The sequence below is a fragment of the Colossoma macropomum genome, unplaced genomic scaffold (genome assembly GCF_904425465.1).
Source record: "Colossoma macropomum unplaced genomic scaffold, Colossoma_macropomum, whole genome shotgun sequence".
In the NCBI taxonomy this organism is placed as follows: Eukaryota; Metazoa; Chordata; class Actinopteri; order Characiformes; family Serrasalmidae; genus Colossoma; species Colossoma macropomum.
The window spans coordinates 77,444-91,469 of record NW_023496051.1 but is presented as its reverse complement, the minus strand read 5'-3'; the positions used below and the strand labels follow the sequence as shown (position 1 = coordinate 91,469).

The following is a 14,026-nucleotide window of genomic DNA, read 5'->3' as shown; positions in this document are numbered from 1 at the left end:
TCCAGTCAGCCAAATCTATCAATCTATCTATCTAAATGTAGAACATTAAAGTCTTAAAAATGGTTGTAGGTGTAATAACATCATTTAGTCACTGGAGGGCAGCAGTGTGTGTGCACAGAGCTGATGTGAAAGTGAGGCACACTCAGAGTCAGAGGGGGTTTTGGGGGCTAACAGTGTAGGATGAACCATGCCGATAAACACCACACTGCCCTTTCCACAAAGAGAGAGAGAGAGAGAGAGAGAGAGAGAGAGAGAGAGAGAGAGAGAGAGAGAGAGAGAGAGAGAGAGAGAGAGAGAGAGAGAGAGTGTGTTGCGTAACACAGCAGTGGTTGTGAAACAGGAAGATGTGAATTTGTCAGAAACAGAAGTAGCTTACATCAGTTTTAGTCTCATCATTACACTCTTAATCAAAGACATTACAGCTCTAAATGTTTTTCTTTATTGTTCTTTGTTTTTCCTGTAAACCTGCTGAAACAGAAACTGTGGTCTCTCTCTATTGAAATCCAGCAGGGCCAGTATGTGTGAAAATATCCACATCAATGTATCAATAGAATTTTGCATCTTAATACATACCTTTTTGATACCATGACATAGAAATAGTGTAACTTGGGGTAGAAGAACCCAAAATAATATTCTACTCCACCTTTTTTCCTGATGAAATTATGGGGTCAAATCTAATTTTGACACATTTACTGATTGCTTATAGTTTATTTTAAATTTATTCTGCATTTATTCTGGGTCACTGCATTCCTGATATTTATTACCCCAGAACTTTTGTGACATTGTATAATAGTGCTCTGTGCATTTATACAAAATGGTACAAGTAAATTTGTTAAAAGTCAGTGATTGTGAGGCAGGAGTTGAGGAGAGAGCGATGCATTTGGGTTAGAGAATTTATTTCTTTTGAAATGTAAGTGTAAAGCTAGACCAGGGGGTCCCAGCAGACATGGGGCAAAAGGCCCCCCTTCAGCATGTTAACACACATACATCGTTTAGTTAAATTTTCATTATAAAAACACAAAGATGTCCACTAGAGTTTCACTGACTAGCCAGCATTACTGTTACATTCTAGCTACAGCAATGATTAGCTGGAATTACGTTTAGCCATCTTGCTGGAGATCCTCCCTCTACTGTGAACCTCATCTTCCTGTTTCAGCAAAGCATTGTGGATCATGTAGTTTTGGCCAGAAATGAATCTACACAGAGGTTCTGTATCACTTCTTCATTAGTGTGTTTAGTCTGTATATCTGTCTGCATGTTCAATCTGTGTAGTTTTATTCTTATTAATCAGCCTGAAGTGTTTAACAGTCAACAGACAACAGTAAATAAATGACAGTCCACTTAAAGTGCCTTCTGTTTTTAACTATGAGCTCTTATAAAAGGGAAGGAAAGAGTCACTAAAAACCACTGCCTGAAACACTGAACACTTACTCCACCACCACAAACACCCCCCTCACCCACACACTGTTCATTCACTCTGCTCACACTCTGCTCTGTCCACTCAGTTCCACAGCTGTGAGAGACTTTACAGAAGAATGTAAGTAGTAAAGATTTTCATCTTCACTGTTTTCTACATAATTTTCTGTCAATAAATATATACAAGTTTTTTTTTTTTCTTTTTCAAAAAAAGGACTATAGTTTTCTCTGTAAAATAACTATGAAGCATTTGATTGTTAGATTGTTACATTCATGTGTTGAACTACACAAACATATTATTCTCTATTTTACAGTAAAAGTGGAATCATGAGCTCTGAATGTGGGATGTTATAACTCATCATCCTGCTGTGTGTTTCAGGTAGGATTATTCTGCTTCTGATGAATTACTATGTTAATGGCAAGTATATACTTTTTTTACAAATGTGTAAACAACGGAGTAAAAAGCTTTCATTTTACCTCAAAGGTGTTGAGCTAAGACAGTGTGTCTATGATGCATTATTGGGAAAAATCGAGAAGCATATAGAAATATTAGCTGTGAAAACTGAACATATATAAAATTAAAAAAGGTATTTACCGTAGGTAGTGGCTGTGGTGGTAGAGGAAATGAGCAATTTTTGGGTTTATTTTCTTCGCTGTTACTTTGAAAAACTCATATCTTATCAGAACTCAAGTTTGTAGATAGATAACTAAGGTACAGCTCCCCGCTGTCTGCTGTGGATGCACAACATGACTGACAGACATGTAGATACGCCTGCTTGTCCTGATTGGTTGGCAGGTGAGTAGAGATGCCCTGATTGAATGTTAAACAGCCCACTTTGTTTTTATTTTTTTCCTAATGTTTACAAACTTCTTAGAGCTACAAACATTTCAGCATTTCTAATGAGAAAGTGAGGTCATTGCAGGTCATTTTCACATTGTTACTGAAGTGTGGTCACTTACAGACACTGTTTTAATCTTTTATTGATGAAGTGACGCTACAGACATTTTAACAATTTTCCTGAGAAACTTCATCTGATCAGTGACCCTGTCTGTCTGTACAGCTCAGATACCCTGTTTGTCTATACAGCTCAGATTCCCTGTCTGTCTGTACAGCTCAGATACCCTGTCTGTCTATACAGCTCAGATTCCCTGTCTGTCTATATAGCTCAGATATACTGTCTGTCTAAGAAAACAGCTTTAATCTCAGATGTGCTGCTGGTTCACACTTGTGGTTAGTCACTCAGCTGGGTTGCCTTTGTGACCCTTCCTCTGATGCTTTTCTGAGCTTTTTTACTGGCCTCGTTCCAGCTGTCTTAATCTTTCTATCATCGCACTTTGTTTTTATTTACATTTTGCACAGCATCCCAACTTTTTTGGAAATGGGGTTGTACATACATGGTTCAAAACCTCTAACGTCTATTGACGGAATTGGTAGAACTGCTTGATTCTGGCTTATTTTTATGTAAATATGCACAACACCTGAAAAAGATATTTCAGAAATAAAAATAACTCAGTTGAAAAATTCTACTGTAAGACAGTATGTGGTTTGTTATGACCCCCATAAAGCTATTTAATCACAAAACTCCTCTCATTCTTCATTTCTGGAGCTCTTCTCATCTCTCTGTGAGGATGTACAGCCTGAAAAAAATCACATCACAGAAACTATTATATATTGAACTAGTGAATAAACACACAAACTCACACACATGAGAAAGAAACTCTCCCACTGCAGACTTACTGTCAGAGTGTTGTAATCAGAGCTCATGGTTTCAGGGTTTAAGGTTGAGTACGTGTCACTGGGAGAGTCTGTAAGATGCTGAAGACAAAAATGAAAACTTACACAACCAAACACACTCTGCAGGGCAACACACACACACACACACACACACACACACACAGACACACACACACACACACACACATACACACACACACACACACACACACAGACACACACACACACACAGACACACACACACACACACACACACACACACACAGAAATAAAGACTGTAGACTTACTTGCGTGTCATAATCTGAGGTCATGGTGGTGGGCTTCAGTGCTGTGTGTGTGTGGTCTGCAGGATCTGGAGTCTTTTAGAGAGACGAGGAAAACAACTTCAGTCTTTATTCAGTAGCAGCTTTTTAGGAGTATGTAGACAGAGAAAGAGTGAAATCCTCTCTCAGTACCTGAATATCTGTGCATCTCTCTGCTCTTCTCTTCCTCCTGATCACACAAAATCCAGTAAATGATTGTTAACTCTATTTTAGGTTCTTAACGTTTACAGAATTGAGTTCTTATTTGAGGCTGAAGTTGAGATTATAATTAACCTATACATAACACGATTTAGCACATAGTACACATACACAGTCATACTCAACCCTGCAAAGGTCAGAATGTTTAGACCCCATTTATACCTGATACTTACACTATGACAAATACACAAAAAAAATATTTTAAATTGATATTAATATTTTTAAGTCTATTTGTAAACTTTGGTATAAAGCCAATTTAATACTGTGTTATATGATTGCCACCTTGTGTGTTCAGTGTGCAATCATCTTCTGAATACAAGAGTAAACAGGAAACAATGCAGGCTATTGGTTGTTGTATGTGAGCTGATTGGCATATTACTAGCCATACAGCAGTCAGATTTCACTCTAACAAACCAGAGACACATTTGATTACCAAGTGTACCAGATGTAGGTGTGGTGGATAAAATCATGTTACAATCCAGTTACCAGTTTCATTAAACAACCAGGTGTAAACTGTTATAGATAGCAGCCTCAGAGTGGGTAGGTGAATACATTGCATACATCTGTATGACTGTAAAAAAGGAAAGAATTGGCTGTGTATCTGGCTGAGTTCTGAGCAGCTTCTACATTATGCTAAAATATAAGACCCCTTTTGGAAGACTGAGGAATGTGTGTGAATCTGGGAATCTGGAGGATATGAGAGGTGGTGTGGTTGGCAATTTTCCTTACACATACAGAATTGAGAGAATTTGTAATATTGTACAAGTGGTTTCAGGTTCTCACCTCATCCACAGAAAAGCAGCAAACAATAGAAACAGAATCACAGTGACTGAAGAAGCTGCATATTTCACTGCTGTGTTATCTGTATCAGTGTGGAGACATCAACATGTTAAACAAAATGAGTGAAAAATAACAGAATAAGAAGAACTGCTAAAGGAAAAGAGGAGGGTGGAAGCAACAAGAGACGCTGCTCATTAAACTGAACTAAAACTGAAGTTAACTACTGGGTAAGTAAGTAAGTTAGTAAGTAAGCAAGCAAGTAAGCCGTCGCAATCAGGTAATTAATTCAAAGCAGAACACACCTGCTGTAAAAGACCATTCTGATGAGTTGGATGATCCAAATCGATTCTCTGCTTTGCAGAAGAAAAGTCCAAATTCTCCAGCTGGTAAAGTTAAACTGGTGCCATTTCCAATCAATATGACATCACTTCCTGTTTTATTATACCAAGTATAAGAGCTGGCAGGGTTGGAGTCACTGACACACACCAGCGTAACCGAGCTGCCAAACACATGCTCAGATACAGACGGGGGTCTGGGAGGGTCTGAACAAAACAGAGACTCAGCTAGCAATTTAATTTGCTACACTAAACAGAACCCTTTGTGACGGTAGTTGAACCCAGTGAAAAAAACACGTTCTATGCTGCACAGTGAGTTCAAAAATATTACTGATTACTGTATGTAGGACAACAACATGTAAAACTGAAACTGTGATGTTCTTACGTAACACATCCAGATGGGTGGGTGTTGAGCTCTGCTGTCCTAGTTGGTTGTGAGCGGTGCAGTAGTAGAGTCCACTGTGCTGGGAGCTGATGTTGGTGATGGTGTAATTCTGGCCTGTTGTCAGTGGTGCGTCTGCAGCTGCTCTCTGCTTAAACCAGGAGTAGATGAGAACAGGAGGGTTTGCATCACTGCTGCAGCTCAGAGTCACTAAAAGTCCCTCCACTCTCTCTCCAGAGGGAATGATCACTGCACTGGTATTTCTAGGAGAGTCTATAAAGAAAAACACATTTTTATACACAGACAGTTGGCATCTCTTTTTGGCCAACAAGTTTGAAAAATCTAAAGCAACAAAATGCCAACTGATCACAGAGTGAGTGAAGTTTAAAGTGAAGTTCTTACAGACAGCAAGAGAGCGGAGCTCATGTCCTTTTACAGCACAGGAGTAGCTGCCTGCATTCACAGTACTGACATACAGATACTGTCCTGTACTGTTTCTGTACTGTACAGATACAGGCTGTCCATTCTTGTACCAGATGTAAGTGTGGGAGTTGGGCAGAGTGCAGGTGCTGCTACAGTTTAGTTTCTTTCCTCCACTGTGTGTGTCTGACACTGTAACCTTCAGATCTGCAGGAGATTTTAAACAAAGTTTGGTTATTTTCATTAATACAATTTTCCTATAGTTACCTAAGTTATTTCATGTTATGCAGCTCTACCTGTGACAGACAGAGTGACTCCAGGTTCTCCAGTATATTCACCCCCATCAGTGTAGAATCTGAATCTGTATGTTTGAGCGTCACTCTCTCTCAGCTGAGTGAAGATCATAACACAGTTATTCAGGGAGCTCTGTGTATACCACACTCGTCCCTGATACTCCTCATCCTCTCTCACATCTACAGGCTCAGCATCAGCCTGCTCTTTAATGAACCACACTGATTTAGTGACCTTCTGATTATCAGGGAAGGTGTAGTAACTGTGGATGACCACTGATGAGCCAATCAGAGCACAGATAGTTGTGGGGGAGTAAGTCAAACTCCAGCAGATGTTCTGATTTGAATCAGTAGAAACACCTGAAACACAAAAAGGGCATTGTAAGTTAGGGGAGACGGCAATCAATCCAATAAGTGGAACGCAGTGTGCAAGTAGGAACAACAGATATTAGTATATTGCACATTTCCTGAATTGAACTAGTGACAGGCGATCACAAACCGCTGACTGAAAAACACCAGTTTAAGATGAAAAGCAGTTTTAAAAAAAGCATCGGATACTTTGGACTAATTGACAAGGACAAGTATATTGAGAAAAAAAATCTATTATTCCTTTACGCAAGTCTTATCAGTTGAGTGAAATCACAAGACACACCGTGTGTGATCTGTTTTTCTGCTCAGACACAGGGAGCGCAAAGCTGCTGCTGGAGGGGAGTGAGTACAGACAAAAACAGAAGACTTTGTGTTCATAAGTTTCATGTAAAAAAATTTAGTGCAGTGACTCTTATATTATGCTTTGTGACAGAATGTTCTGCATGTTTGTGCCACATGATGAATATGTATAGGTACGTTTGCATGAGTGTAAAAAATTTGTGGTGAGTTAAGGCCTTTTCACGCAGTCTGATTTTTACAGACGGAAAAAACACAGGTCAGCATTTGAGAACATTCACATGCATATTAACACTGTCTTTTACAAGAAATCAGAAGCTGGCTGTCTGAGACGCTGGAAAGTTTTAAATGAAGCTTGTTAGATTTGTGATTCGTGGATGCATTAATCAGTAGGCTGACCAATCAGAGCCGAGTAGTCATGATTATTTCTGTAGTTTATTAAAGCATTAAGCCACCAGAGGCCACATGTTACTGCAATTTTTTTACATGGCCTCAAGTGGCTTATTCCTTTAATAAACTACTTCAGTAATTTTTTTTCCAGAAAAGAAATAAAGGTATTATTTTTTAGATCATTCTATTATTATTTTACTTATTTATAATAATCGACATAAAGAAGTATTCCACCAAGAAGTGTAGTTCTTTTAGAGTATGGTATCGTTTCCAAGCAACCATGGACCGCTGAATTATGAGAAGAATATTCGGTCGGCCATTGCTTTATATTGCGGTCATTTCATGAACTTTTTAACTTTTTGTCATATAACAATGAACATATGATAACACAGGACTGTTTAATGCAAAAACCTTCACTTTATAAGTTCTTTTTTGTCACCGAATTACCACAAAGTTGAATTTAGCACCAATCCAGCAGCGCCCCTTTTCTCACGCTGGAGCTGAAACTCAAATGGCTCCCTGCTCCCTACATAGTGCACTACATAGAAGTTTAAATACTGGATCTTGCACCCCAACAATGCAAAATATACCGGAAAAAATTGTCATTTAGGATTCATCCACATCCATACTTGACAATAGTCAGGGTTGGAATAGCTACTGTAAAATTAGTAGTTAGCTACTTTGTAGCTACTTTCCCAAAATTTGTAGCTAGCTATAATTTAGCTACTTTTCCAGAAAAAGTAGTGGCTATATTTTGGCTACTTTTTGAAAAGTAGCGCACTACTTTTTAGCAACTTTCAAAGCGCGATTGTCAGAATGTTTGTGAATCTCCACCTGACACACCAAACAAGCCCAACCGATAGTGTGAACAAGACAGTGCATTTAATCATGTGCATGACAACATACAATTGAAAAACTGCAAATATACAAAAAGATCACCAAAAACTGAGTTTAAGTGTAACCAACAATCAAACTTACACAACCAAAGGTGTGATATCCAACAAAAATTTAGACTAAGTAAAGGCAAAGTCAATCATGGATGCAGTATATAATTTAGCATTGTCTTGCTGAAATACACAAGTCCTTCCCTGAGAGCAACATTGTCAGCATGGGAGCTGCCCACACTATAGGCACTAATGCAACCCCATACCATCAGACGTGCAGGCTTTTGAACTGTGTGCTGATAACAAGGACACGGAATCTGTGATTTCCAAAAAAAAATTCAAATTTTGATTTATCTGACCACAGAACAGTTTTCCATTTTGCCTCTGTCCATTTGAAATGAGCTTTGGCCCAGAGAAGACAACGGCGTTTGTGGATTGTGTTGACATATTGCTTCTTCTTCGCATGATACAGCTTTAACTTGCATTTGTGGACTGCATGATGAACTGTATTCACAGACAGTTATTTCTGCAAGTGCTCCTGAGCCCATGCAGTGATTTCCAGTACAGCATCATGCGTGTTTTCAAGGCAGTGCCGCCTGAGGGCCTGAAGATCACAAGCATCCAATACTGACCGTCGGCCTTGTCCCTTGTGCACAGGGATTCTCTGAATCTTTTGATGATATTATGTACTGCAGATGATGGGATATCCAAAGTATTGGCTATTTTACGTTGAGGAACATTTTTCTGAAATTGTTTCACAATTTTTAGATGCAGTTTTTTGCAGACTGGTGAACCTCTGCCCATCTTTGCTTCTGAGAGACTCTGCCTCTCTAAAATGCTTTTTTTATATCCAGTTATGTGAGTTAGTTGCAAATTGCTCCTCCAGCTGTTTTATATTATTACCACTTACTTTTCCAGCCTTTTGTTGCTCCTGTCCCAACTTTTTTGAGATGTGTTGCTGCCATTAAGTTCTAAATGAGTTAATGTTTTTCATTAAATGGTAGAATGTCTCACTTCCAACATCTGATATGTGTTCTATGTTCTATTATGAAAAAAATATGGGTCTATTTACAAAAAATGGGTTTATTTACATTTTACACAGTGTCCCAACCTTTTTGGAATTGGGGTTGTACTTACCCCTTTTAAAAGCCAATGGGAGAGACATATGCATTTTTGAGCATTACTGAGGATTGCTCTCATTCCTCAGGCAATTACAAATAATTTTCTATGAAACTTACAGACTTGCAGTTTTCCTGGAATAAAGAATGCTGGAATAAAGTTGGGGTAGTTGAGGTTTAGGCTGAGTGCCACTTACACACTGGAGGAGATAACTGCCAGCTGTCGGACACCTCACAGGAGTAGCTGCCCTCATCAGATGAACGAGTGGTGTCTAGGAGAATGGTGGAATCAGCTGTATCCATCTTGTATTGTCCATTCCTGTACCAATAGTAGGAATGTTTTGCACTGGGTCTGCAGGTGGAGCTACAGGTCAGTTTAATCTCTCTGTGTCCTGGAGACATACGATCCACCTTCACCTGCAACTCTAGACACACATCACATCATATATGACATACATCTTATTTAAAAAGGCTGAAAAAGACTGAAACTTTTTGTGTGTTTATTTACCTGTAACAGTCAGATTAACTCCAGATGAAGCTGATATCCAGTCACTGCTTGATGTTCTAAATCTGAAGTTATAAACTCCAGAGTCTCTCACTCTCACATCCCACAGTATTAACTCACAGTCTTTCTGCTCTGTTCTTACAGAAACTCGTGCTGAGTATTGAGGATCTTTACTCAGGACTCGTTCTTCTCCATCAGAGCTCTGGAGCTGATACCACTCTCTCTCTCTGACTCTGGAGGAATCAGCTGTTGTATATTTACAGGAGATTTTTACTGCAGATCCAGTAACAACACAGAGACTCTGAGAGGAGAGAGTTACACTGTGCTGAGCCTGAAATTCTGGAACACACACACACACACACACAACAGGAGCACATGTTCAGGTGTGAAGGGGCAACTGTCACACTCCCACTGACAGTGTGACCACAGTGTGAACTATTGCTGCTGTTGCTGTGAGCTACTCAAGAAGTGTGAATTTGGCTGGTGGTTTTAAAAACCACAGAGGAACTGATTTAAAACTGTAAAATATTTGATATTAGAGGACATTAAACTACAGATCAACCAGCCAAAAATACTCGTAACAAGCTGTAAAACCCCAGTGAAGTGAGCTCTTCAGAGGCATTAGCCTGGAATGTGATTTCAGCTGTAACTGGGCTACAGAGACTGTTGTTGAAAGAGGCAGAAATGCTTTTACATGGAACAAAACCCACTCTCTGATGTGGAACAAAACCCCCTCACGGACATGAAACAAAACCCACTCTCTGACATGGAACAAAACCCACTCTCTGACGTGAAACAAAACCCACATTACTCGATTCATGGTAAGTAACGTTACATAGCTACCAGCACTTCATTTAAAATCAGCTAGACTTTGAAAATTTAACTCTTAAGGTACATTGAACACATTTACACTTATAACTGTTTCATTCCAAGTAGGTTACTCGTTATAGTATCGGTATCAGCAAGTACTAAAAAATTTACTTATACTTTCTGAAAAAAAAAATATCAATGCATCCCTAGTTTAAATTACTGTAAATGGAGATTTGTACAGTTTAAAATGATAGAGAAGATTTCCAAGTCAAATATTAAAAGCTTTCACAGTGTCCAGCTTCCCTGCTCCACACCTAATAAACCTGGGCGTTAACAGGTAACTACTGAGCTGAACCAGGTGTGTTTGAGCACAAAAATGTGTTTGAGCACAAAAATGTCTGGAGTGGAACATTGCTGATATAGCTGGAGCCTGATTCATTTGAAGTTTGTAAAATGTTCTGTATGGAAGCCTTAAAAGGACATGTCCTTTTTTGTGCTATTTTTTTCTGTGATAACAGTGATTTTTGTTTTCTCAAGATCTCAAAATATTTATATCATTACAATACATAACAAACATGGCTGTACCAACATGACATTCGTTATGTCATGATAATGGCATAAATATATCGAGATCTTGAGAAAAGAACATTTGTTATGTTGTGAGGATATGAATTTGAGATCTCAAGAAAACAAATGAAAATAACTCATTATCATGGAAAAATGGAGCACAAAAAAACATTCAAATCCAGGCCCTTTAGGGCTTCGATAGCTCTGAAACAAAAAGACCATAATTAAAACTACAGGACATGTTGAAAGCCATTTCTAGCTTACACACTTTTAAGTTTGCACAAATGAATATAAAATTGTAAAAGTTTACCTGTCAGTAATATGAGGATCACTGCTGCTGTGATATTTCCTGATCTGGTAGACATGACAGTTTCACCCTTCAAACACCGCTGATTCTTAAAGGACTAGAAAATAACAGATTCAGGCGAGATTAAGATTGTCTCAATGAATGAATTCTGACTAAAATAAAGAGTCAGTCTTATAAATAATAAGTGAGTTGATCACTCCTCTGCTCTCTACTTGCCCTACACTTTACTATGATTGAGCAAACAGAGACAGGGCAGGTGTGTTTGTGCATTCGCACTCTGTCTTTATTTCTCCCTTTTATCTTTCAGCCACTTCCTTCCTGGGTCTTTATTCAAGACCACAAGATGGAGGGCCATCCTGTCCACAAAGAGACAGCGAGGCCAAACATGCTGTCTTGCCACAGATGACTGTAGCACCACTCTTGTTTCTTTTATCCTCTTTTAACATATATAGTTTAACTTAGACTTAGAAGTTTGAGATTCTGTGGGTCAGGCCTGGCCTCTCTAGTGTCATGCGTCATCTATTATACCAGATGCTGTTGGTCAGACTGACTAGACTAATGAACTTGTAGTGTTTTAGTTGCTTGAGAATCTGAATTAGAAACTGTGAAAGTAAACTTTAGTCATGAACATTATCTTTCAGTTTTCTCCCTCAGAGTGTGAAGCTGTGAGTAAAGGGGTGGCTCTGTATAATATCACTGGGGTTCTTTTTAGCAGCATCTTCATTGTAGACACTCTGCTGTTTCATTGCTTCATGGGTAACATTATCCCTTAGTCACATACATGGGGGTCTTAAGCAAAGGCTTCATATTCTGCTGTGGGAAACTATGCGTTGATGTCTGCTACTGATAGCAGTGGTGCAACTACAACCTTATGGGCCTTAATGTAAAAATGTAATGGGCCCCACATAAAAAATGACTTTTAATTAATACGTCATCTACATACATCATCTAAACCGCCCATCCCTCTGGGTCGCGGTGGGGTGCTGGAGCCCATCCCAGCTGCCTTTTAATTAATAAAAAATGGCAATTTGTTTACATACTATCGTCTCAAACAAGCTAATGTTCTCAAGGCACACCACTTTGCCCACTAGCATTAATCTAAATGTTTACATTACCTATTTAAGATGAGATATAATGAATATATCATGTGGGAAAAGGTTATCATTATGAATGAGAGGGAGATAAACAGATGTTAGGGCTGTCTGTGTAGTGTTGATGGAAGCTAAATGCTGAGGTATGTTGTTAAGAAATCCTTTCTCTGAGTCACAGGTCCACATTTGTGTCAGTATCTATATGATGAGTAAAGATTGGGCCCCTGGCGCCATGTTCCCCAGTGAAGCACTTCCTATTTCATAGCCAGTGTTTCAGTAGATCAGTACAATTACAATACAATTATAAATCCAAGGACAATTATAAATGCAAAAACTCAATATTGTGTTCCTAATAAAATACTGTATTCATGCAATTAAAATTCTCTCATGATATAGGATTCTACAGGATTCTGTTCATTTGTATGTATTACAATATCACCCCACTGCACATTTCTGTAAATGGTCATTTTAGTGGTACTGCAGCAGCAATTTGCATGAATTCATTAGAAGTTTTTGCTTATTTTTTTTTTTCATAGAAAACCTTGATGTGACCTCACTGACCTTTGATGAGTAAGTGTGGTATAATTTATGTAAAAAAAAAATTTCTTATTTTTTTACATTTAATTCAGTTTTTGTGATGTGAACACCTACATGTTTTCGAGTTGTTATACATAATGCTGATCAGGGGTGCAATGATTATTCGACTTAGTCGACTAAAATCGACGACCAAATTAGTTGGCGACTAACTAGTAGTCGATTAGTTGGTGACGTCATTACGCACTCGCTAGGAACGTTTTGACATTACCGCTGACTGAAGAGTTAACAACAGCGCGATGGCAGCCTCAAGAGCAAAATCCTAAAAAGTGCAGGAGCTAAACTCAAAAAAAGGTGGTCAGTTGTGCTGTTTGTAAAGCCGACCTTAGCTGGCGTGGGAGCACATCCTCCATACAGGAGCATCTGAAGAGGAAACACATCCACTCACCAAATAAAGATTCATCTCAGTAAGATACGCCGCGTCCCAAACCGCATACTAGCTCACTAAATACTGTGTAAAAATAGCGCATATACAATTAGAAGTGCACTCATTAGTGTAGTGTGTGAAGTGCAGAAGTGTGTGGTTTGGGACGTGGCGATAGTTGTGCTAGCGAGCTAGTTAGCTGATGTTAATGTTAAATCCCGTCCCACTTCATGTTCTGAGCTGAGCTGGAACATTTTTCTATTTCGAAATGTAGGTTCTCTGGAATTGTTAACGGAGTTGGAACAGAGGAGCAAATTATTCACAGCGACCCTGTTCACTTTTCAGATAACGTTTACACTTTTAAACACTGCATTGTCGTCTTAATGCCGAGGCCGCCGGTGAGCTCAGATTCGGCGAACACAGGAGAGCGATTGCAAAGTTCTCTGTTTTCCGCAAATGTTTGGCTCCACTTGCTAACAGTTTAAGGAGGTAGTTCTCTGTAAACAGACAGGGTAGCTGGACAAAGGGTTACCACTGAAATGAAACTTTACACAAAACTGTTCAAATTTAACTGTTCATAGAGAAGTTTGCCGCAAACATTCGCCACTTTCCCATCCGCTCCATCAGAGCGCGTCTCCTCTGCAGCGGTGAATGTCTGCTCTCAGAGGAGAGCGAGACTCTCGCAGGAGGACAGAGAGACGCTGACTTTCCTCCGTTTCAATAAAGACCTGTGATTGTAGAGTTAAGTTGCAGCAAAGTGTAGACAGACAGCAGAATACACAGAGCACAGACCGCACTGGTTAAATTTAACATTTAAGTTCACATTGATTTTTTTATTTATTCGATTAAAG

At 39.0% G+C, this 14,026-nt stretch overlaps 1 protein-coding gene and 1 long non-coding RNA gene across 2 annotated transcripts in view; both read right to left on the bottom strand.

The window, feature by feature from the left end:
- The window catches only part of LOC118804556 (sialic acid-binding Ig-like lectin 12), a 92,329-nt gene extending 81,020 nt beyond the window's left edge, over nucleotides 1-11,309 (bottom strand). The window contains exon 1 of the mRNA XM_036565055.1: nucleotides 11,130-11,309. Within this exon, the coding sequence (XP_036420948.1) occupies nucleotides 11,130-11,184 (55 nt within the window). The 5' untranslated portion in view covers nucleotides 11,185-11,309. The remainder of the gene's footprint in view (nucleotides 1-11,129) is intronic.
- On the bottom strand, nucleotides 2,837-3,792 carry LOC118804638. Its single transcript, XR_005007003.1, has 4 exons — nucleotides 3,607-3,792; nucleotides 3,439-3,510; nucleotides 3,155-3,232; nucleotides 2,837-3,054 (listed from the first exon to the last, which is right to left on the bottom strand). It is a non-coding gene; the product is annotated as an uncharacterized LOC118804638 (long non-coding RNA).
- Nucleotides 11,310-14,026: the final 2,717 nt, after the last annotated feature.